At 42.7% G+C, this 25,570-nt stretch overlaps 1 protein-coding gene across 6 annotated transcripts in view; it reads right to left on the reverse strand.

Annotated features, from left to right (window-relative positions):
- The window catches only part of ATM (ATM serine/threonine kinase), a 124,830-nt gene that overhangs the window by 56,236 nt on the left and 43,024 nt on the right, over positions 1–25,570 (reverse strand). For 5 of the 6 annotated variants that reach the window (XR_012800016.1, XM_075592353.1, XM_075592354.1 and 2 more), the window contains exons 12-25: positions 24,580–24,675; positions 23,904–24,120; positions 23,095–23,220; positions 22,547–22,672; positions 20,536–20,625; positions 19,200–19,371; positions 15,596–15,795; positions 14,016–14,098; positions 13,780–13,935; positions 12,915–12,990; positions 10,161–10,291; positions 9,605–9,704; positions 3,200–3,376; positions 1,537–1,706 (exon numbers count right to left, since the gene is read on the reverse strand). Coding sequence is in view for 5 of the 6 variants with exons in the window: in XM_075592353.1 (XP_075448468.1) it covers positions 1,537–1,706; positions 3,200–3,376; positions 9,605–9,704; positions 10,161–10,291; positions 12,915–12,990; positions 13,780–13,935; positions 14,016–14,098; positions 15,596–15,795; positions 19,200–19,371; positions 20,536–20,625; positions 22,547–22,672; positions 23,095–23,220; positions 23,904–24,120; positions 24,580–24,675 (1,920 nt within the window). In the remaining variant the exon portion in view is untranslated. Of the gene's footprint in view, positions 1–1,536; positions 1,707–3,199; positions 3,377–9,604; positions 9,705–10,160; positions 10,292–11,305; positions 11,348–12,914; positions 12,991–13,779; positions 13,936–14,015; positions 14,099–15,595; positions 15,796–19,199; positions 19,372–20,535; positions 20,626–22,546; positions 22,673–23,094; positions 23,221–23,903; positions 24,121–24,579; positions 24,676–25,570 lie in introns of those variants that run through there. The other variant, XM_075592357.1, reaches the window with a different exon arrangement.

The raw sequence follows: 25,570 nt of genomic DNA on the forward strand, positions 1-25,570 counted from the left end.
ACAATGGTATTTAAGACCAAGGCTAAATTTCTAAAGCTTCCAATGAATGAGCTCCAGATCAGAACCAACTCTAATATTATCCTAGCCCCTGTTACTAGTTTCAAATATTTGGGCATATAGTTTGACTCCCATTTAACATTTGCGATGCACATTGATACCCAGATAGCCAAAACCTATGCCAAACTAAGTGTACTATATAGGAACAAATCCCCCCTAAATCTGCTGGTCAGAAAGCGCAGCGCACAGCAGATGCTAATGCTAATTATAGACTATGGGGACATAGTATATGGCATGGCACCCAAACGCACCTTGGCAAAATTGATACTCTCTACAACTCAATATGTCGCTTTGTCCTCCAATGCAACAACTACACACATCACTGCGAAATGCTAAAAGAACTAAATCACTACTTGAGTCTAGGCACAAAGTTAATCTTTCCTGTCTTGCTTCAAATACTTTCTGGGCAAACTACCTGCCTATCTGAACAAGCTCCTCACCTCTACCACATGTATGTATGTATTTATGTATGTGTCTTTATTTATATAGCGCCATTAATGTACACAGCGCTTCACAGCAGTAATACACACGACAATCATAATATAAAAATAATACAAATAACAGATCATGGAAAGAAGTGCTTCAGACATAAAAGTAACATTTAGGAAAAGGACTCCCTGCTCCGAAGAGGTTACAATCTAATTAGTAAGTAGGAAGAACGCACACAGACAGTAGGAGGGCATTCTGGTTAATGCGTCTGCAAGGGGCCAAGCTTTATGTATCAAGTGTATAGTATTAGCCACGGAGCTACTCGTATGCTTTGTTAAGCAGGTGTGTTTTAAGGTGGGTCGAGAGGGTGCTAGTCTGATATTGAGAGGAAGGGTATTCCAGGGGTGTGGGGCAGTCAGTGAGAAAGGTTTAAGGCGGTAGAGGGTTTTAGATACAAAAGGGGTAGAGAGAAGACATCCTTGAGCAGAACGCAAGAGTCGGGATGGTGCATGCAGCACTTATCATTGGAGATCTTACTCTAAAAGTCTGTTTCTGGTCCCAAGGTTCAACAAAGTATCCGGACGCTCCTTCTCTTACCGTGCACCCCACAACTGGAACAATCAACCGGAGACTCTCACATCCACCACCAGTCTAAGTTCTTTCAAAACTAAAGCTGTCTCACATTTTAATCTGGTCTGTAACTGTTATATATGCCTATAAACATATATTATCTTTTACTGTGCATGCAATGTCTTGTATATAATGTATAACCCATTTCACTCATTGCAACTATGTATTTGTAACAATGTATTTGTCATTATAACTCTGTGCCCAGGACATACATGAAAACGAGAGGTAACTCTCAAAAGTATTACTTCCTGGTAAAACATTTTATAAATAAATAAATGACCGCTGTATGCATCAATAGATTTTTAATGAATATTTACTCTGCTTTGACCCAAAACAGGGAGTGCAAAACCAGCACCAAACACTGGCAAGATTGTAATTGTACTTTCCATACGTCAGTAGGGTGATCTCATTTTCACATACCTATAAAACTCTTTGAGAGTGGAGTAATTCAACAAGATGTAGGGGAAAGTGGACAAGTTGTACCCAGGATCCTTCATTCTGAGCCATTCAAGTACCAGATAATCCAAGTGAGAAATCATGAAGTCTTTTACACTTCTGTAACCCAAAGCCGCAGATACTCCTTCCAACAACTAGGAACCAAAGGAGATAAAGCATAAAATATATAATCTTGAAGAATTAGGATGTCATAGAACAGCTAGAAATAAACATCTTTTTAACCAAACTGGCAACAACTGTTATGCAGAACACATATTTTTACACACAAACTGGTACAATATATTACATTCATACAACATAATATTAAGATTGAATGCAGGTCCCCTATAATAAATACCTAGGTTAACAATAACGTTGACGCAATATAGATATTAAAACAGCAATGCTACATTCCCCCTTTTCTCTTTTTTATTTGTATATGTAAAGCCTCCACGCGTATGGGGATTTTATCTATTTTTTAAATGTTCTTTTCGTCGGGTTTTAATTGGTTTAATAAAACTTTATTATTTTTGTGCACTCGTGTGACTTTTAGCGGTCGGCCCCATCTATGACTTAGGCTATTTTCTAGCTTTCAATGTGTCTACACTACCACTCCTAGTGTAACCTACCTTGAATGCAGCTATTAGGGGCTTTGTGTGATCCATCTGTGATCATTTATCTGTGTTATTCCCCTATAATAATACCTAGGTTAACAATAAGGTTGACGCAATATAGATATTAAAACAGCAATGCTACATTCCCCCTTTTCTCTTTTGTATTTGTATATGTATAGCATGTGACAATGTATAATTCTACATTCTTACCCAAGCTGGAAATCGTTCAGTTCTGTTATAAATCTGTACAAATCTTGATCGTGCGACAAACATAATGGCCGCCTCCTGACTCTATGCTGTAGTCTGAAATGCTGCAGCTGATATGTTATATATAAAATTATATTACTAAGTGTAACACATTATTGTTACAGCTTTCAGAGTATTAGACAGTTGGCTGTTTGGAACACAGCATCAAATCTGTTTGTGATACTTTGTTGCCAAAGGCCAGAGCTAAAAAAGGTGTGTGTGAGAGCCTGTTTCAAAAGAGGAAGTGGATATGACTTTCTAAATGGTTGCTGTAACCGCCAAAAGGATTACATAAAACTACATTTAAAAAAAAAAAAAAAAACATTAAAAATGGCATTAGGAGTTAATAAAAAAAAATGCAGACATTATTACCTAATACTACAGAACTGATTGGGTTTTTTTTTAAACTGATTTTTTTCACGTTTTGCTGCTTTAATATGTGCCTCTGGACGTTATTCATTCTTTGCAGATTGTGATGCCTGTTAGTTTTGAAATTGATGACAAAAAAGGATCTATTTTTTGTCCCAACCTACAAGTAAAGTAATCAATAATGATGGTATACAATTTTGAAATATGCCACTGGCTATGCTTTTGCATCATTACATACAGTACAGAACTGCCTATAATTGTTTGATAAGCAAATGCATTGTCACCAAGCAATAGAAAGTTCTTAGCACTTCAGTGAACACTGCGGTTTGGTGGAAGGTACAGTACACGACGCCTCATTCTTCAGATGCATTTGCAATGACTTCTGTATTTACGGATTTCTTCTGCTCAGAGGCACTTGCCTTTCTGATGAGTTGAGGCTCTAGTCCGTTCTCTTTGACAGACTGACAAATGGCAAACAGTGCCTGCTTCTCACACACGGGGCTGCAGCGCAAGATCACGGATATCAACATCAGCAAAGTAGATTTTCTATTGCACTGTTCATCTGGGAGCTCCTCTGGGTCAAGGCCGCTGCGAGACTTCAGATACGAGGGGAAAGAGTGGATGTTAATTTACGTTAATTAATCAATAATACAGTAAATTTCATGATCCATTAGTAGAAAAAGAAAGCAGATATAGAAAATAGAATTGTGATATAAATAAAGCACCTGTGATCAAATCCTTCTAAGGCTGAGTCCATAGAGACTGCAGCCGTGCGGAGGCACGTGGAGGCTGAGGGAAAGCGGGTGCTGTCCCAGGCCCAAGTACGCGCGCCGCCCGGGGGAGTGTCTGGGGGCAGGCCAATGACATCACGGAGATGGTTCACCCTCATTGGGCGAACCGCTCACGTGACCGGCCCTCCGCTCCCCTCAGCACCAAAACTTAAATTGAGCTGTCTCCTCCGCATGCATGTGTAAGTGTGCGGAAGCGCATCTTAAAGCCGCCCTCATAAAGGGTGCCGGGGGTAAGTCCGCTGCCTCAGCGCGGCTCAGCGCTGACCATGCCCGCGGCCTAAGGCTGCGCTTATAGTGACGGCGACGTCAGGCTACAGTCGCTGGAAAAATCAAATTGAGATGACTTCCAGTGATCGCGACCAAGCCGTCGCTCCGCGCTTACTTTAAGTGCACGCGACGGCGGCAATGCATTTGTTTTGACGCGACGTCGCTAGAAGCGCAGCCTCATGCAACTTCAGCAGGAAACCTACACAGCTTCGCCTTTAAAGAGGCAGTTTGGGTTTGTTGTGTCACGTGGTAACATTTATTTTTATTTATCGAACCCATGACCCATCATACACTGGGAGCTATGCTTTTACCTGCTATACTATAGGATTGGTGTCATTGTGCACCGCACACGTGGACGCAGGGAGGAGAGAGCTGCAGATGCCGGGTAAGTCCTCGCGCGACGGCCATTTCGTGATCCCGGTAATAACGCGGTCTCATGTGGACAACGAGCACCGCGTTATAACGGGGTTCAGCTGTATGTGCTGTAACGTGGGGCTGAGGACTCGAGAGGATTTTGTTTTTTGGCATTACTCAGAAAATAAATGTGAGTGCTTTTTACTCTGGAACGTAAAATCGATTGGAAATAAAGATCCCTAAATACATCATGCTCTACAGTATAGCCAATGTAATAGACAGCACTCACACAAAGTAGATAAATATACACAAAGCGGGGTGCCACGGACTAGAGAGGGCCCAATCCCTCTCAAACACAATAAAGTACTGAAGAAAATCCAGCACACCCTAATAATAGATACAAAGTCACTGGTATATAACCAATTTGAAAATTTAATCAGTGCACAAATAAGTCAAACAACTGACTACGCCACACTAGGCAAACAGACAACATATAAGTAGGGCCATATATAGGATGTACAGGAGGATAAGGGATAAAGGAAAAGTAGGATGGGGCAACAAAGGGAAAGTGAGGTGAATGGTGGAAGGGGAACAAAGAAAACAAAAAAAGTGGGTCACAACGGGGGAATATAGGGGGGCAACGTTTCGGGACTTGTCCCTTCGTCAGGCCCGTTCCCCTCAGTCCCAAGGGGACAAGAGGGTACTTCCCTCACCCCAAACCCACAACAACAGAACTGACCCCAAGTAAAAACAATAGAAGACCCTCCACAAATTCTAAATAATATTCTGATTAGATACACATACAATATCCCTAAACTAATTGGCAAAATAAGTCCACAGTTTAACTTTCAAATAGATATATTCAATTTAGATGTGTGGATAATTAGCTATATTAGAACCTCCACAGGATTACCCTCAAAGGGCTACCTAAAATAGGTGAAAATAAAAACATACCATATTTAAAGCAGAGTATTATTTGGTCCTCTCATATGCTAATCAATGTATGAAAAGAGCTGAACACACAAACAAATAATGTATAAAGAGGCTACTATATATATATATATATATATATATATATATATATATATATATATATATATATATATAAATAAAGATCATTAAATCTATAAAAATATGACCTGGTGGGTAATTGGGGACCCTGAACATAGGACAAGATCATAAAGGAACTATATAGAACCAGGGTGTCAGGCCAGCGGTGGGGGACACATACCACGGGCGAAAGTTGGATCAATCCGCACAGGCGGCAGGACACAGGTACCCAACACCACAGACACATACCCCAATAAAGGGGGCACTAGAGACACTAGTAAAGGGTACCAGGCATCACAAGACCATGGGGCCAGAGAATCACTCTGTGGCAACTGTGGAAAAGACGGTAGGGGGCACTTTGGTTCAGAGGTAGCAACCCATATTCAGTTCTTTGTTCATGCCCGATGGGGTCATAGTGCCAAGGGTTCTTATCCATTTTGATTCTCTCTGTAGCAACATCTTGTGTAGATTGCCTCCACGCCGCCCCATTTTAATGCCGTCTATTACCTGGTACCGCAGTTGACTCACAGTATGCCCAGCTTGTGTGAAATGATGTGCTACCGGTGCTTCAGGGTCACATCTGCGTATGGCTGCCTTATGCTGTCCAATCCTGTCCTTCACCCTCTGGGTGGTCTCACCCACATAGCCCTTGCCGCATGGACATTTGATTAAATATATGACGTCCTTTGAGAGGCATGTATAGAAGTCTCCAATTTTATAAATTTTACCAGAGACAGGGTTTTGGAAAGTGGGACCCTCCACAATATTATTGCAATGGGTACAGCTACAGCATCTGTAGCAACCCATTTTCGGCGTGCCAAGAAACATTTGTTTAGTGGTTGTCCCCCCGAGGTCCGCCTTAACTAGGCGATCCTGAAAATTCTTTCCTCTTTTGTATGAAAATAATGGAAGTTCAGATAATGCAGGAGCCAACACTGGGTCACTGCTCAGGAGAGACCAATGTCGTTGTATGATATTTTTAATCTGACCACTATTTGTATTGAAAGTTGAAACAAATGGAATGGAGTATTTCCTTTTTTCACAAACAACCTGTCCCGTGGGTGTCCAGCTTTCAGCTTTTATACGTTGGTTGGACAATATCTTCCTAGGATAACCTCTGGAGCAAAATTTAGACTGAATCTTATCCATGCCCTCCTTTATTTTAGATGGACTGCTTATTATACGCTTTGCGCGCAAAAATTGACTATACGGCAGTGATACAATGGTTCCAGGAGGATGGAAGCTAGAGAAGTGTAGTAAGTTATTTCTGTCCGTCGGTTTGGAAAACAAATCCGACTCTAATTTCCCATCGTGTACACTAATTGTGGTGTCAAGAAAGTTAATCTGTACTGGATCGTGTATACAGGTAAATCCAATGGTGGGGTGGGCCATATTAAGATCAGACACAAAATTTGATAGAGATGGCACATCACCCTGCCAGATTCTTTGTGAATTATGGGCGTATGTGGGTGCGCTTGATAGATGACGTGTTTTTAATCTGGCAGGGTGATGTGCCATCTCTATCAAATTTTGTGTCTGATCTTAATATGGCCCACCCCACCATTGGATTTACCTGTATACACGATCCAGTACAGATTAACTTTCTTGACACCACAATTAGTGTACACGATGGGAAATTAGAGTCGGATTTGTTTTCCAAACCGACGGACAGAAATAACTTACTACACTTCTCTAGCTTCCATCCTCCTGGAACCATTGTATCACTGCCGTATAGTCAATTTTTGCGCGCAAAGCGTATAATAAGCAGTCCATCTAAAATAAAGGAGGGCATGGATAAGATTCAGTCTAAATTTTGCTCCAGAGGTTATCCTAGGAAGATATTGTCCAACCAACGTATAAAAGCTGAAAGCTGGACACCCACGGGACAGGTTGTTTGTGAAAAAAGGAAATACTCCATTCCATTTGTTTCAACTTTCAATACAAATAGTGGTCAGATTAAAAATATCATACAACGACATTGGTCTCTCCTGAGCAGTGACCCAGTGTTGGCTCCTGCATTATCTGAACTTCCATTATTTTCATACAAAAGAGGAAAGAATTTTCAGGATCGCCTAGTTAAGGCGGACCTCGGGGGGACAACCACTAAACAAATGTTTCTTGGCACGCCGAAAATGGGTTGCTACAGATGCTGTAGCTGTACCCATTGCAATAATATTGTGGAGGGTCCCACTTTCCAAAACCCTGTCTCTGGTAAAATTTATAAAATTGGAGACTTCTATACATGCCTCTCAAAGGACGTCATATATTTAATCAAATGTCCATGCGGCAAGGGCTATGTGGGTGAGACCACCCAGAGGGTGAAGGACAGGATTGGACAGCATAAGGCAGCCATACGCAGATGTGACCCTGAAGCACCGGTAGCACATCATTTCACACAAGCTGGGCATACTGTGAGTCAACTGCGGTACCAGGTAATAGACGGCATTAAAATGGGGCGGCGTGGAGGCAATCTACACAAGATGTTGCTACAGAGAGAATCAAAATGGATAAGAACCCTTGGCACTATGACCCCATCGGGCATGAACAAAGAACTGAATATGGGTTGCTACCTCTGAACCAAAGTGCCCCCTACCGTCTTTTCCACAGTTGCCACAGAGTGATTCTCTGGCCCCATGGTCTTGTGATGCCTGGTACCCTTTACTAGTGTCTCTAGTGCCCCCTTTATTGGGGTATGTGTCTGTGGTGTTGGGTACCTGTGTCCTGCCGCCTGTGCGGATTGATCCAACTTTCGCCCGTGGTATGTGTCCCCCACCGCTGGCCTGACACCCTGGTTCTATATAGTTCCTTTATGATCTTGTCCTATGTTCAGGGTCCCCAATTACCCACCAGGTCATATTTTTATAGATTTAATGATCTTTATTTATATATATATATATATATATATATATATATATAGTAGCCTCTTTATGCTCTACAGTATGTTTTGGCTAATTAAGGGTTCACAAATTAGTACTTCAGTGAATCTAAAGCTATAGTTAAAAGAGCGGGTTATAGAGCATTTCTAAGACAATTCATTGGGCATATTCAAGAGACCACAAGAATAGATACATTTCTCTAATATAGAAATTTGAGGTCTTGACAGTGAATTGTGCAATTAGGTTGAAAAATGATAAGCAAAGACCATGTAAAATAAAAATAAAAAGCGACTGTTGAACCATCTGAGAGGGGCTGGAGCCATGAAGGTCGCAGGAACATAGAAGAGCAAAATTGTTTTGGGCAACAAGAAGGCTGCGCTTATACAGCCGGCGACGCGACCGATGACGTCATCCGTCGCCATTGCGATAGTTGTAACTTAGTTTAAGGCGACGTCGCTGGCTGCAAGGCCAGTGACGTCATAAAAGGGGAGGGCAGAGGCACGGAGAAGCTCCCGATTGGCCGCAAGGGGAGACCGTCGCCGAAAAAATCAAATATCAGTGACTACCAGACTCCTGGTAGCACTGTCGCTCCGTTGCCGTTGCATGCAATATAAACACACGCGACGGCGACAATGCATTTGTTTTGCCGCAACGCAGCCGTCGCTATAAGCGCAGCCTAAGTTACATTGCTGTCCAAATTCTGACACCTAAATGAGCGAGACTTCAAACTGTAACTTAAATGAGTGATACACCACAGGCCCAAAAATAACACTGGCATTTAAGGCATTAGACATTTTATACAAATGCTTTTTTTTTTTTTTTTTTTTTAGGTTAACAAATATAATACTCTTCACGTATATTAATCCAAGATTTTTTTCTATCCCCATTAACAATTAAAAATCAAAGAGTATTCTTTAAGCTTCTATTTAAAAAAAAAAAAAAAAAAAAGTAATTCATACAGTAATTCAAGTATCCTAGTTGTAAAAACTTGGAGGAAGGAAGAATATGACATTTTAATACAACATTTGTCAAGCTCAGTGTTTTTCCAACTGGGGCTCCTAGGAACCCTTGGGTGCCCCGGGCATTCCTAAAGGGTTCCCTGCAATTTCCCATGTCATTTGAAAATGTTACCAAATACAGAAGAATTTACAATGCATGTGATCTCAGACGCGCTATTAGAGAGGGTTGGGGTTCAATACAATGCATCTGATATCAGACGCGCTATCAGAGAGGGCTGGGGTTCAATACAATGCATCTGATATCAGACACACTATTAGAGTGGGTTGGGGTTCCTTACAATGCATCTGACACGCTATTAGAGGGATGGGGTTCCCCAGAATTTCACAATATAATTCCTTAACCAAGGAAAAGGTTGGAAACCACTGGTCTAGCTCAATTACATTTTTCACTACCCTCTCAAAATGTGTCTAGACTCTCATACATGCTTCTTATGTGACATATAACAAAGATAACAAACTTCCACTACCAAGTAGCTCATTCCTTCTTGAACTTTCATGTAGACATTGTCGAAAGCCTTCTGCTGCAGCTTCAGAGCAAGGGCTTGTGACCTCACATCTTGGAACAACCTACAAACAAAAAACGGCAAAGCTTTGCATGGAATAATGGTATTTCTATATCTCACCACACGCAAATGGTTCCATAGTGACCGAGTATAAAGAACCAACAAAAACAGATGGTATTGTGAACCGGTTTTCAACAAGACAAAGTAACACACAGAAATGCAAGAATGAGGTAAGAAGTCTTCATGAGAGGCAGTTGCTGTAGGAAACTATAAAACTAGGCAAAGAGGGCCCTATTTACTACGCTGTGCTAACAAGACCCCATCTTGCGCCCATTTACGTGCCTCTCAGTTATATACAGAAATAAAATAAACAATTCCCAAATTCTGAAACTGCACTCTCACAGTGAAGAGGTTATATCAGTACTGTATCGCATCTGTCAAATCACAGCACGTTTACTTTACTTTTTATTTTCAAGTGTTGGCCAATAAACTGGTGTTCTTTATTATTATTATTAGTTACCTGCTTACAGACTTTGCAGCTAGCAAACGGACTTGATGATTGCTGTCTGCTAGAAATTGTGGGAAGGCATCGCTCACAGACATGTCTGTGTTTGCTACAGTGAGGATAGCCCATTCAGACTGAGGATCAACCTGCAGTAAAGGGAATCAGAACACAAACCGTGAAAAGGTACAATCTCGCCAAACATTATTTTTGGGTGGAAAACGGAAGAATTATTCTTACTGATAATTTTCTTTCCTCGAGCCCGCCCTGGTAGTCAGAAACAAATGGGTTAAGTTCTTCTCATAGCTGAGCTGGATAGCTTATAGTGCAGAAGCCCCCCCCCCCCCCCCTGATATGTTGCGGAGTATCATCTTACCACTCTGAATAAAAATGATACTTTGAATGGAAATATACACAAACAATTCTTGGGGAAAGAATCTGCGGACCAAGGGCGCAGCCCTTTGTCTCTTCTTGTTGCCACTGTTGAAGCCAAGGTTCGTGAAGAAAGACGAGCCAGAATCATAAGACGCTTCGCATATAACATCTACTGCTCTTTCAATTTCTTTTATGGCCTTTAATACTGTGGACGTCTTCACACCCTACACAGTACTGTATATCTTTTTGGAAATTAGCTAACCACACTCAAAGAGCTCTGGCTACTGACAGATCCTGCTGGTTTATTCACAGCTCCTGCTGTTAAAAAAAAGTAAACTTAAGAGTGACTACATTTTGCAATCCATGGGATCTTTAAATGCGGCCCCTTTTCCAAGGGTAGGATAGTTTTTCTGGTTAAACCACATTTTTTTTTTTTTTTCTGAAAGCTTTTTAAAACCTTCCCCTTATGAGTATGTTCGGTCGAGAGAGTAACAGGCATATTGCAAGCAGCACTGCAAAAGGAAATGTTGGGCACCTAGAAGCAGAGGAAGAAAAAGTGCCTAGAATGCAATAGACGGAGCCACCGAATGGTGCAGCTCGCAGGTCAGCCAGAAAGGAACCGTTCCTAAAGCTCCTGTCCTCCTCCCACCGCCTGGCCGGTTGGAGAAGAAGAATGCCATAACCCAACACCCATCCGGTAAGCACGCTCTGCAGGGACAGCTAGGACAAGACGCCAACGTAGGAGGAGGGTGGACATTATATAGCGTTGGATCCAGTCATTTGTTTACCTGTCCCGCTCAGCCACGCGGACTTAACCCATTAGTTTCTGCCTGTGATGGAGGGCAAAGAGGAGACTGTATTAAATCAATATCTACATTATCAGGTTTCTTCGGCAGTTTTCATTACAAAATAGGTTTAGTATTGAAAAATAATTTGGGGGCAATTTTTTTTTTTTAATTGATGTAAAGCGTTTAAAACAAATAACTCTGCAGTAGTACAGAAAGGAAAGAAAGGTGCAGAAGGCCTAACATGTGAAATCGGGCTCCATCTGTAGGTCACTCACTAAAAGTACTGGAAAGCTCATATGTATCCAGATCGTATTATTCAAATTCCCATGGAAGTGAGAATACCAATGACACAAAAGGACAAAGATGCCTTCCTCATTTCATCTCTATATACAGATGTAGCAAACCTTATTGTGGCTGCCACCCCGCGGTCCCAGTCTGCGGCACCGGAGGGTTAATGCTGCAGCGGGGGGGGGGGTCTCATCCTGAAGCATGGACACCCCGCAGCGCATTCGCAGCAGAAATGGTCTCCGGAACCGCAGACTTTTACTTCTTGGACCGTGGCGCGTCTTACGGACAGCGAGTCTTACTACATCTGTACACCAAACAAAGCGCGAGCTTAGCGCTTATGCTATTTATCCTCCACGAAGGCCAATACATATTATTCTTACATCAAATGTAATGTCTAGTAAATGTTTCAACGTAATGAAGCAAATGACCTTGTATTTTATTCACAGGAGTGACACTGAATGCCAATCTCAAACACTAAGCTATATTGGGACAACTCTTAAGGCTGCAGTCACACGTGATTAAAATGAACAAACTCCCCATGTATTTTTAATAGATAAATCTCACCGATTAGCACCTTTACAACACATTCAGCCACGTGTATGTTGAAATAATTATTGAAAAGGTCTCAAAGTTGCCTGTTTTTCATTAACAAAAGGGACCATGAACAGAGATGGTGAATGTCAGTCTGGTTTGCCCACCTCAGTGATAAAGCAATTATATTTAAATCAAAACTACTGACTGTAAATAGGACAACATGGAGAAGGGGCTGGATGAGGGCGAGATAAAGGCAGCAAAAAAAACAACCAGAAACTCTGGGTTTCAATATTTACAAATGGTTCCAGGGTAACGGTTCAAAAAGGTTTTTAAACACTTACAATTGCTTTAAAAAACTAATTATTCACTTAGATCTATTAAGCATATTATGGTCATTAATTTATTTTGATCCTTCATAGGTCAGTAACTTTATCATACTTAATTACTGCCGCCCATACTTATGGGACTTTATATCTCCTTGAACAGACACAATACTCGAAATCGCACTTTTCATGAGCAGTGTGAATCAGTGAATGCAAAATGGAAATCATTAAGTGCTATTTGCACGTTACACTAAGGAACTACAAACCTTAATCTAACATCAGCGAGGACCGGGACATATGGTCATGTCAGAATGCTATTCATTTACATATGTTTTTTAATCCCGCTTTGCTCTTCTAAGGGTATAATATACTCCCTGTTAACTAAATCGTTTGCACGCTTCTAACATATAAAGTGATGTATACTTGGTTGCAGAAGAACATGATTGTTTTGGGAAACATTTTACCTCGATTAGTGCCTTCATGCAGTTCACAAGGGCGACTCGGACAAACGCCGTGCATTTTCCTTCCCTGGACAAATGCCTTTAAAAGAAAACATTTTGCAGATTTTAATTAAGAGGTTCATGATCAATCCCTTTCCAGAGAATGTACCGCAGGTTCCTCCCCACCGTGGGGAAACATGGGAAAGGTTTAAGACCCCTGTATCATGCGGGCCAATTGGAAGCCGTGACAGATCCTATTGGCCTGTGTGACGTGGGGGATTTACACAACCAGGAAGTACCAGCGGCACCTCTCCCGGTATGTATAAGGGGAACCAGGCGGTCCCTGCAGCTGAAATGAACGCGGTTCAACACTGGAGACCACCTGCTTCCCACCTATGCTTTAAACTTGGAATGCCCCTTTATCTTATTGGTTCTCTTTGCTCATAGTAAGGATTAAATCTGTAAGGGGTCATGAAGCCTTCCTTAAGAAATGTACAATGTTGTCCGTATTATGGAGGCTCAAAGTTAGGAGCACTCTCGAAAACAGCATAAACTGTTCCATGTTTCGACAATCCTGTACCCAAGCAACACAGGGAGTAAAAGGTAAAAGACAGGCACGAGGTGTGAAACACATGAATATTTGGGCGCATTAAGACATTCACTATTTTCACATTGCAGTGCCACCTCCTTCAGTCATAAGTAAGAGGGAATAGTCTGTCTTTTATATGGAAATCTGCTAGAAGGAACAGTAAGCGATTAGGATGAAAAAGTGAAGGCAACGTGTTGAAAATAAATAAATAGGTTTATTACAAAGTTGGAAGGGGCATTAAGCCCGATTTTCATGTCCTAACGTTCAAACGATCAGTTCTATGATTAGGGGAAAACATACCAAAAAGCTTGAACAACACTTAAGAACTGTCCCTCGGCGTCACGTGCTTCCTCAGTGTCTGCTGGGTCCTGCCCAAAACTCGCCACTAAAGGAAGCAGACTTTTCAGTATGGCAGCACATACTTCTTGGTCCCGGCGGTAGGAAGAACACACGTTACTGCAAGGAAGGAAGGGAGGTAACTAGGGAAATACAGCGGATTTCAGCATGCAGTGCGGAGAGACGGAACCCCGACTTACGCAAGCGGCTTCAGCAGGGTGAGGGTGTCCTCAACAGGCAATGGAGCATCTTCCACGGGCAGTTCATTTAAAAGTTGTAAATACTACAGCGAAAGAGAGAGAAACACAATTACTGGCTATAGTAGGTGCGTCATAAAAACAGGCAATTATTAATGGCACGGCAGGAACAATTCCAACATTTAACATGTTACTGGAAGTAACACACCATTGTAATGTAACAGGATATGGCTAACCCTGCATCTCAGTCTGTTACTGCTGGTCATATGCTGTGCCTGTGTCAGGACAACAGTATACGGTAGCAAAATCCTTATGGCCTATTGCAGGTCACAGGAGATTTTGTTATTCCAGAAGAACGGCCTCCATTTTTTATCGCTTTTCATTTTCTATAACTTAATTTATGCTTTTCAGGAGGTGACAAAGGCGGGAGAGGGAGTAGTTAGTATGATACCCTTTCTTGGACCAACAAGTGCGTGATTTTCAGGAATTAATTTCGCAAAGTGAATAAATCCCCTGGGTGTCTGTATAATGAGAGACAGCAGACAGAGATAGCTTGTTCTAAAGTGTAAGGGCGATACCACAGATAATGGCTTCATAGAAAGCTATGGGAATCACAAAAGGGAGCGGGGAGAGAAATATCCTTTTATTGGGTGCACTCCTGTCCCAAACACAGGGCCGGTGGTGTGTATGATTATTAATCACATCACATTGTGGGTATATGTTTACCCTTGTATCTCTTGCACAGAAACAAGCTGGCGTACCAGGTGAGTTAATATGCAAGAACAGATCCTTTGAACATATAGGGTATCTCTATGTACATTTAAAAACTTTTTTTAATACAAAATATAGTGAACATTGTAAACTCAAACGTGAAAATAACTTGAAAATGCAAATGAGACTCTCAAGAGTCTGCGTGCGGCTTGAAAATATGTAATATATCAATTACATATACAGCTATAGTGAGACAGTTTTGTAGTCAATAATGTAATTGATATATTACATATTTTCTAGCCGCACACAGTATATTTACATATACTTTATTAAGTGACCAATCTTATATTAAAAGATGCCGATCCCCTACACTTCAGACATATGAGGTGAATGCTGCACACCTAGAAAAGTATAACAATGATACAATTACCGGTGCTCCCGTGCTTGAACGAAAGCCTGTCGTCAGCCCAAAGTATATGGTAGAAGGAACACAGGGCACAACGGATTTCAGATAACTAAACTCATTTATTGAGCCAACACAACGTTTCGACCTTAGTGGTCTTCATCAAGTGACATAGTGCCACTATGTCACTTGATAAAGACCACTATGGTTGAAACGTTTTGTTGGCTCAATAAATGAGTTTAGTTATCTGAAAACCGTTGAGCCCTGTGTTCCTCCTACCGATCACCTACACTTAACACGATAAACATATCACTGGCATCGGGACAGTTTGGTGTTAGGGGTCAAGGTGTTTATTAAACACAAAGGTACTGATAACAAAAGTCACTTCTGGCGCATTACATGAGATCCTAAAACATCACAACACTGCACAAGGTGTAGGCCTGGGTGCCTTAGTAGTTACATAGCTCACCACATGCAGCTGCAGAGGTTTGCTGGTGTCCAGTGAGTTACTGTCAATCAGGGTTAGGAGCCTCCTCCTTATATCCGATGGTCTGAAGGTGACCACTTGGTTCTGGGCGGCAGATGTGCACAGACACAGAAAACTCAGAGTGTGCAGCAGGAGAACATCCTGTTTTGTTAGCTGTTCCTCTGCCAAAGGGCTCACAGCACCTGTTACAAACAAATGCACACACTGTGATGTTTATCTATCCATAACTTTCCTTTAATTCCATAACATTTTCCAAATTGCAACACACCACTTCCTTTTCCATCATAATGGTTTATGTTGTGTATACTGTCTGTTCTCTGCCTTTCCCCTCCCCTTTCTTTAATTCTAACCCCCTCCAAAAATGATAAATCCCCGATAATTGTTTTTTTAAACCATGTTTGGTATGCAGTTTGTTTTCGGCCTAACGATATTCTTGGTATCCGAAGGCTGAGGAACAAATCTGAGGGAAGCCTCTGCTTGGTGTGCACAATATAGCGAGTTAGTCCCCCCGGACCTTCAGGTTGCAATGAGTTCCCAGCACAAAGCAAGTTTATGCTGTAACATGGGGCTGTGTTAGAGAGGAATGTCTTCCACCCATTATATTGTCCAGATCGGTTCTGTGCTGTGGGGACTAGAGGGTCTACAACAGGGGTGGGCAACTCCAGTCCTCAAGGGCCACCAACAGGTCAGGGATATCCCTGCTTCAGCACAGGTGGCTCAATTGAAGACGTTTATACAGTAGGGCCCCACTCATACGGCGGGTTCCGTTCTAGGCCGCCGCCGGAAAGCTACAGTCTCTGAAAAGCGGAACATAGCATTTGCTATGTCCACTGGCGATTTTCCGTCTTTCCTATCCTTCTGAGCATGCGCGACCTCGGCCGCTCCCCCTTCTGAGCATGCGCGACCTCGGCCGTCCCCCTTCTGAGCATGCGCGACCTCGGCCGTCCCCCTTCTGAGCATGCGCGACCTCGGCCGTCCCCCTTCTGAGCATGCGCGACCTCGGCCACTCCCCCTTTTGCGCATACGCAGACATGGCGGCCCCCTACTATATTACAAAAATTAAGAGTGTTTAGGTTCTGGTTACAACAGGTTTTTTGGTTCAGGTATTAGTCCTGATCTTACAAAATATCAATAAACGGTGCACCTATTTGTTGCCCAAATTTGTTTTTTGTTTGCAAAAATGTTCACCTAATTAATTTTACAAGCTTTGGGTAAAAAAAAAAAAAAAAAAAAATGCCAAGTACTAAAAGTAAATGCGTTTTGATAGACAGTACAAGCAGGTAAACCAACCACGCAGCTGCACAGGCAAAAAAAAAAAAAAAAGAGGAGTCTCCATATTGTGTGCAGTATATGCAGTGAGTGTGTGCTGCGAGAGTACTGTATGCGCAGTGTGCAGTGTGTGCACAGTGTGTGTGCAGTGAGTGTGTGCTTGTGCTGTGAGTGCTGTGTGTGCAGTGTATGCAGTGAGAGTGTGATGTGAGAGTGCTGTGTGCTGGTGCTGTGTATGCAGTGAGTGTGTGCAGTGTGCTGTGTGTGTGCAGTGTATGCAGTGAGTGTGTGCAGTGTATGCAGTGAGTGTGTGATGTGAGAGTGCTGTGTGCTGGTGCTGTGTATGCAGTGAGTGTGTGCAGTGCATGCAGTGAGTGTGTGCAGTGTGCATGTGTGTGCAGTGTATGCAGTGAGTGTGTGCAGTGTGCTGTGTGCGCAGTGTGCTGTGTGTGTGCAGTGTATGCAGTGAGTGTGTGCAGTGCAGTGTATGCAGTGCAATGTATGCAGTGAGTGTGTGCTGTGAGAGTGCTGTGCGCTGGTGCTGTGTGTGTGTAGTGAGTGTGTGCAGTGTGCTGTGTGTGTGCAGTGTACAAAAACAAATTGACATTATTATGTTTTTTTAATTCGGGGGCCATATATATATATATATATATATATATATAATATAAATATCCATGGATATAGGGGATATATATTAAATGAGATATATATATATATATATATATATGATATATATATTTTGGATATATCTATATATCTATATCATACATATATATATATATACACATACATACATATACATACATATCCATCACACAGATCCCTGTCCCGCCTCGCCTCCGCCCCACAAGCCCCGCCTACCAGAGCACACACTGTCAGATGGGCAAGAACATGAAAAGCAGCCGCTTGGTAAGCGAGAGGTGAGCATCAGCGCTGGAGAGCACAGCCACTCTCCACTATAAACACAGCCTAAGTCTCGCTTCGGGCAGGAAAAGAGAGCAGGGGGGCCAAGATTCAGGCATCCAAAAGAAGAATTGCAGACCTCACTAGAGCCCATCAGAGGGACGGCAGCGGCTTGACCCAAACACATCGAAACAAGGCGAGGGTGGAGCTAAAGTTACTTCTCACTTCCCAGGCCGAAAAATCCCTTAATTGGACTAAAAGTAGAGAAGGCCAACAAATCTGGTGCTATGTTGGCAGCCAAAATGAGGAGAAAGCAAGTGAGCCAGTCTATTCACGCCATAAAACAAGAATTGGGTTTATCCACTTCTAACCCCTCATTAATAAGCAACGAATTCAAGTCCTTTTACTCCAACCTATATGACGGCAATAAAACGATTCACATTTCTAAGACGTCTAAACAAATGGAGAATTTCCTTAATGAAGCGAATCTCCCCACAATCTCTAAAACAGATAATATTAATCTGGGTAAAAAAAAATAGAGATGGAGGAACAATTATTGGTTATTAAAAATCTGAAATCTTCAAAAGCTCCTGATCCAGATGGTTTCTCCAACTTATATTACAAGAAATTCTCCCATATATCAGCTCCACATATGCCATCTCTCATCAATTCTATATTTTCAAACTCCCAATTTCCAAGTACTATCGCTGCACACGTCCATTGCCCTAATTCACAAAGAAGGGAAGGACCCGAACATCTCCCTAATGAATTCTGACCTAAAAATATACGCCAAGATTTTAGCCAATAGACTGAACAAATTTCTTCCATCACTGGTCCGCCCAGGTGGGTTTTATCATGGGTAGACAGGCCTCAGATAAAGCAACCCAGAGTTCCCCCTGATCCAAAATAAAGAACAGATTGGAATTCATTTGCCATATGGAGAAGCTTGTAGGCCTGACAAACGACACTTGGAGTGAATTCCTTTAAGTATGGCAAGGAGATCCTCTCAGAAGGTATCCAGTAGGTGGACGTAAGGTCAATCATGCTATAAAATATCTAGGTAGTGGAAACTCAAGACATGGCCAAAGTAAGAAGGGTGTAGGCCAAAGCTGGCAGACCATGGAGGAGGGATAAAGGAAAGAAGATCTGGCCACCCGAGTTGCCAGGTCTCCGGAGTGGGCTCCTCCCTACGGGGTAATGAGGATAAGGATTTGAAAGTTTAAGGTGCTACACAACAGCATGTTCTGTATCTAGAGCAAAGCATGCACAACTAAATCACGCACTATACGACACACACCATTTGTCGAACTCTGGAAGGCACCATGACATGACAAAGGATTCCCCGCATTATAAGCATGTGTATATGATCTGTTTGTCACAAAGCAGCTCATTTATAAAAGCAAATATTACCTACCAGTGACGTTCTGCAGCTCCCCAAATTCAATGTTATCGTTTCCTTCAGTAGAACTGTGGTCATCAAAGAGGTCCACTGTTGCGTGGTCCTCTACTTCCATTCTGCTTGCTTCTAACTCACCGTCCATGAGATCTACCTCACTAGCCTCAATTGGGTTTCCACTGCAGGTTATCTGCACACACATTAAAGCAGTCAGTCATCAAAAACGTGGTCATTCCTTGTGTAATTCAGATATAATGTACATTCACCCCAATGACGAACAAATAAATAATAACAATGTATGAAATTAAACAAAAGAGTAATTCCCCAATATTTCAGACCTACTTTGGTAAGTTCATGTTGGCTTGGTAAAGCCAAAATGGTGTGTATTTTTGTTAGCTACTGCATAGGCGGTAGCTGAAACACGTTCATTTCCGCTCCCGGGACACCCCGGCTCCTGAGATATTTAGAGTGGATGGTGCCACGGGTACTTCACGGAGGTTTACATCTCCCGCATGACTCGGGCCAGTAGGAAGTCGAGACGGAGGCGTCATTGCTTCCTATTCGACCGTGTCAAGTGGAAGATTTGAATCGCTCTTGGAGGGAACAGTACTGGCAACACCTTTCCCCGGGAATAAGGGGGTCTCTAGGAGCAGAAATTAACACAGTTTAGTAGCGGCGACCCCCTGCTTCCTATACATGTAAAGAATAAAAATGAAATGAGCAGGGCAAAAAAAAAAACAGTACGGGGAACACATCGACCCCTTATCTGTGTCACAAAAGCCCCTTATCTGTGTTAGGGTCTTTGGGTTACATGATTCCACGTTGTGCATTATATCAGGGGCGCTCAACTCTAGTCTTCAAGCCCTCCAACCCAAACAGGTCAGGTTTCCAGGATATCCAAGCTTCGTCTGAGCCTCTGATTTGAGCCACCTGTGATGAATCAGGGACTGATTGAGCCATCTGTGCTGTACCTGGGATACCCTGAGATCCTGACCCGTTGAGGGAGGGGGCTTGAGGACTGGAGTTGAGCACCCCTGCATTTTATGGTATGATTCCCCTTTGTTTAAGTGTATAGCTCGTCAGAGAATTATTCCTATTGCACAGGAGCATGCAACAGCCTATCGGGAGAATTTGGCCTCGCTGGTCTCTTGTATACAGTCTGTATACAGTTGTCCTATCCTACAGAATCTTTGGATTGTTTTTATTAAGTTATTTTAATGGTTCTCTTGAGAAAGAAACAAATAATATACTGCAAGGGTTAAAACTGTTCTACATAGATACCAACTGCTTCAAAATACATCAAATACCCCAAAGTGTCCCGTGGCCTATATTTTATCAAGTAAAACATACTTACTAAATGTTTACAAACGTCAGCCAGATCATTTAACATTCTTGGTGTTAAAAGACGTAGGAACAAGTCTGAGAGGAACCTAGCTGGACCGCACTGCAGAGACAGGAGAACATGGAACAAACTGAGGAATTCGCTCCGTATTCAGAACTTTACAGATAACACAAAACTCGACAGAATCACCACCACGGTTATTTCAGCCTTTGTGGCTTTAATACTATAAACGCCTCTTGCTTGCCGAGCAGTCTGAGGAGCGATACAGTCCCTTCCGGCAATGGCGTGAAATGTAGAAACTGTAGGCGGGAAAGGTCTACTTAAGGCCAGCTACTCTCCCCACAGAAGTGTTTAAATTAACCCATAAAAAGAATCAATCATCCTGGCCATCCTGGCAGGGAACCTCTAATGGATATAACAAAAGGAACGTATAAAAGTTAAAAAGCAGAAAATCAGGATAAAAGTGCAAAACTGCAAAAAAACAACAAACACCATAATAATAATAACAAAGGACATTTTTTTTCCATTTGTGATAAATCTAGCAATTTTTGGCACAGTTTTTGCCTCGGTTTTGGAAATTGAGTGGAGAAAGGACCCCCCAGTGGTTCCCACAGCAGCGTACGTGAAGGTGACGGAGGAGAACGTTCCTGAGCTGCTGGATATAGGTAAAACCGATAAAGTGTTTCAAATCTTTCATTATATCAACTGCAGCAGTAGTGCAGGATAGATTTAATAACATCTACATTTAGCAGAAGTTGAACTTGATTGACATGTGTCTTTTTTTTTTTTAACCTCATCTACTATGTAACTATGTAACATGCTGCTATGTAACATGCTGCTATGGAATGAAATATGTCGGCGCAACAGGACTTAAGTGGAGAGTTAGTGTGTTGGAACACATTAGGGATGTATTGATAAACAATAACCCCCCAGTTGCAAGACATGTATGGAGATTTCATAAAGGAAATGTGCAATGTATTTCATGTGTTGGGATCTGTCATGTCAATTTGGGAATTAGACAAGGGAATCTAGATTCAACTCAATTTCAGCATCTTTATAAACCTTTGTGTCGTATGTCATTAATGTGTATATTTATTTTATCTTCTATGGGTTTAAGATACAGGTACTGCATCCCAGGACTATATACCGAACATCCGGTTAATTGAATAGCCCACCCTAGAAAAAGCACAAGTAGTGTGAAACGTGCGTTGAGGGGGATCCGGTTTACTGGAGGAATCCCCCCAACAGCGGGGCATTTGAGCATCATTTGGAAGAAAAAAAAGTTATTATTATCACCGCCGTCCGGAGACCTACGGGTTGCGGTGTACTGCTGACCGCTGTCCGGAGACCTACGGGTTGCGGTGTACTGCTGACCGCTGTCCGGAGACCTACGGGTTGCGGTGTACTGCTGACCGCTGTCCGGAGACCTACGGGTTGGGGTGTACTGCTGACCGCTGTCCGAAGACCTACGGGTTGCGGTGTACTGCTGACCGCTGTCCGGAGACCTACGGGTTGCGGTGTACTGCTGACCGCTGTCCGGAGACCTACGGGTTGGGGTGTACTGCTGACCGCTGTCCGGAGACCTACGGGTTGGGGTGTACTGCTGACCGCTGTCCGGAGACCTACGGGTTGCGGTGTACTGCTGACCGCTGTCCGGAGACCTACGGGTTGGGGTGTACTGCTGACCGCTGTCCGGAGACCTACGGGTTGCGGTGTACTGCTGACCGCTATCCGGTGACCTACGGGTTGCGGTGTACTGACGATATGTTACGGTTCCGAGGTTTTTGTGTGAAACGGGCGTGCATATGCCCAGGGCGTTGCTATAGTCAGTAATTTGTCATGTTTTTGAACGCTCTATATTAAATTAAGGCAGTGCCTTTGTATGCTCCTTACATCTTTGCATTCTACAAACGTACATCAGAAAACAACCCTCTGTGCTAAGCTGTTTTCCAGCTTGTTCTTAAGACAGAGACATGACATTATTATACTAAAAAAAAAGGGGGGGGGGAAGAGTCAGCATTACCTTTATACAATTACATACACAGCTGATGCACTGTGCTACTAATGCCCCCAAGGAGATGATCTTGGCCTCCTCACCCAGTTTAGATTTTAGGAGGGAAACGCTCTCTCCTGCACACTGCATCAGCATCTGCAACAAGAACATAAAGGAGAAGTGCGTGATAACAGGCTGCGGGACACGGAGTCTTTGCACAGATTCCTCACCGCACTCAAACAACTGGACACATCTAAAATCAGCACAAAGCAATGGAGCGACTCCTGTAAAACTAAAATCTTGGCACGAAAGACTAAAGAATGAGAGAGAAGAAAATAAACTGTCGGAAGAATACAGATTAATAGTGGGGGGGAGGGTGCGGTTCAACCCATGTTCTGCAATGAAACAAAAAATATTGTTATAGTGGATATTTTACTTTTCTAAACCTAGAATGGCCACAGCATTACAAAAGCATCTTAACAGTGATTCCGTCACTAGTCTTAGAATAAAAGTAGCGGGTATTGTAAACTCTGGGGAATTTGTCATTGGGCTTTTTAGCATTCATGATTTCTTTTTACCTTGGCTTTCTGAAATAAATTAGAGTTGCAGGCCTCCTCTTCACTGATCACCCCAGCATAGCGGTAACAACCCAGGACCCCAGTCAGAAGACTCGCACATCGGACAAGGTTAACAGCAGGCGTGGTCTTGAATAAAACAGCAAGATTGGAAAATTCAAGACAAGACGGGATGCAAAGAATTTGTACGAGATGGCGCACGACGGATGGATACTTATTATATATCATTTATAGGAGATGAGCCTTTCAAAGTTTACCGACATTGGGAAGCAAACTATTATTTTTAGCAGGGAGGGTCTGGAGATGAAGAGGGCTTGAATGTAAGGAGAGGTGTTTTGCCGTTTCCAAGCATGTATCTTGTTCAATAAATCCACATAATGTACTTGCACACCAGCTGATGAAAGCGGTTAACATCCCTCGTGATTTAATTTATCAGCACTCCCTCATATAGTCGCCTAAGACTGTTGATTATATTGTAATGTGTTCATCACTCGCCTGACGAAGGGCCCTGCGCGGCCCGAAACGTTGTAAGTAGCATGCACCCCGAATAAAGGAAATCAATGATTAGGCCCATCTTATTCTGGATGCAGTTTTTTTATTGCTCTCTGTTGACGTTAGGCTGTGCTACCCTTGGGCTCCGTTGATTATTATTGGTGTGGCCACACTGCTTAGGGCTTCGCATCTATGTGACCTTGTTTTGCCTGACGGTATCGAAGTTCCCTTGCTCAATGTGTAACACGTCAACACGCAGCGATCACATTTTATGATGAAAAGCAGTACAACGTTTATTCGGCAGGCCCCAATCTTCCTACCTCGGATGAGTAGCTGTTCAGCAGCTGCTCGGACACAGCGAGCAGGTGATGCTCCAGTCTGTCCCGGACAGCTGCATTCACACTCACACATGGAGAGCTGGGGGAATGTGGAGCGTCCGTACCGGGCATAACCGTTATCTCATTGAATGAGGCGTGCAGGTACAGCTCCTCTGTCTCAGAGAAATCGGCAGCAACTTTCCCTTTTTTATAATGTGAACTTAAAAGAAAGAAACATTTAGTGACAGGTGTATGTATATCTTTATGTATATAGCACCATCCATGTACACAGCACTTTACAGCAGTAACGGGTTTTTAATAATAAGGGCTTCAGACATAAAAGTGACATTTAGGAAAAGGAGTCCCTGCCCAGAAGAATTTACAATCTAAGTGGTAAGTAGGGAGAACGTACAGAGACAGTAGGAGGGTGTTCTTGTAAGTGCGTTCCTCCCCACCCCCCCTTTCCTGGTTGAAATAATTAAAAATAAATTGGCCGATTTGGGGGTGGATGGTACTTATTAATCTACAAAGTAACCCTCGCTGGTGGTGTATGCTGTAGTCAATTTTTTCATCCCACTACCACTTTTTATTAACCTGCAATAAAATGAGACTATTCCCACAGCACAGAAATGATCTCACACACCTCGCAATTCTGTAGTCGGGAAAGTATATTACTCACCACTCTGAAAGGCTTCCAAAGAATGTCATAGCAGCACTGGAGTCCTTCATTGTGAGGCTCACAAGAGCTTTCTGAAGAGTAGGGTGGGAGAAGTCTCTGGGAAAAGAACATTTCCAAAGTGAACAAATGTATGTATTTCTGTCATTTACATTTTTATTTATTAAGACAACAGTTTGCGCGAGTTGTATCTCCACTCTCCAACACAGAATCCAAACCCCGATGTGTTATTATTATTATTAAATCACAACCATGTCCAGCTTCGTTCTGAAATATTTTTCCTGGCGGAAGACATTTAAAACTCTAAGCATTTGCATTACATATATTGCATCATTGTACGAAGTAAATTGAATACTTGTGATATAATGATAAAAAAAAATTAAAATAAACTCCAAGGGGAAATAGATTGTGTGTGTGTTTAACGCTTTGCTCCCCAAACTTTAAGCACATCTGAAGCCCACGCAATGCTCAGCAAAGTTCTTTACAATGCACTGTGTGTGTTGGTGGTGTCGTGTTATTTCACAGGTGATGTTCGATATATTATTATACGTCACTGCACTGAACACACCGGGGGCTGCACTTCAGTTTAAAATCGGGCCGGTCTCTCCGCTGGAACCGTCACCCAAACCACCCCCTAAAAAACGAGCCCGTGCCTATGACATCCCTGGCACGACAAAGACACTGTAATGCAGGGATTCTCAACGCCAGTCCTCAAGCTTTCCGCCCCCCCACCCCAACAGGTCAGGTTTTCAGGATATCCCAGATTCAGCACTGGTGGCTCAATCAGAGGCTCAGTCGAAGATGTGTTGAAGACTGAGCCTCTAATTGATCCACCTGTGCTGAAGCAGAGGCTAAGCCAACTGTGCTGAAGCAGGGATAACCTAAAAACCTGACCTGTTGAGGGGAGGCGGTTCTTCAGGACTGGAGTGGAGCACCCCTGCTGCAATGGATAAAAATGTCAATGCCATTAGTACACATTGATGCTGGGAGTGAC

This window comes from Ascaphus truei, chromosome 3 (assembly GCF_040206685.1).
Source record: "Ascaphus truei isolate aAscTru1 chromosome 3, aAscTru1.hap1, whole genome shotgun sequence".
NCBI classification, from domain to species: Eukaryota; Metazoa; Chordata; class Amphibia; order Anura; family Ascaphidae; genus Ascaphus; species Ascaphus truei.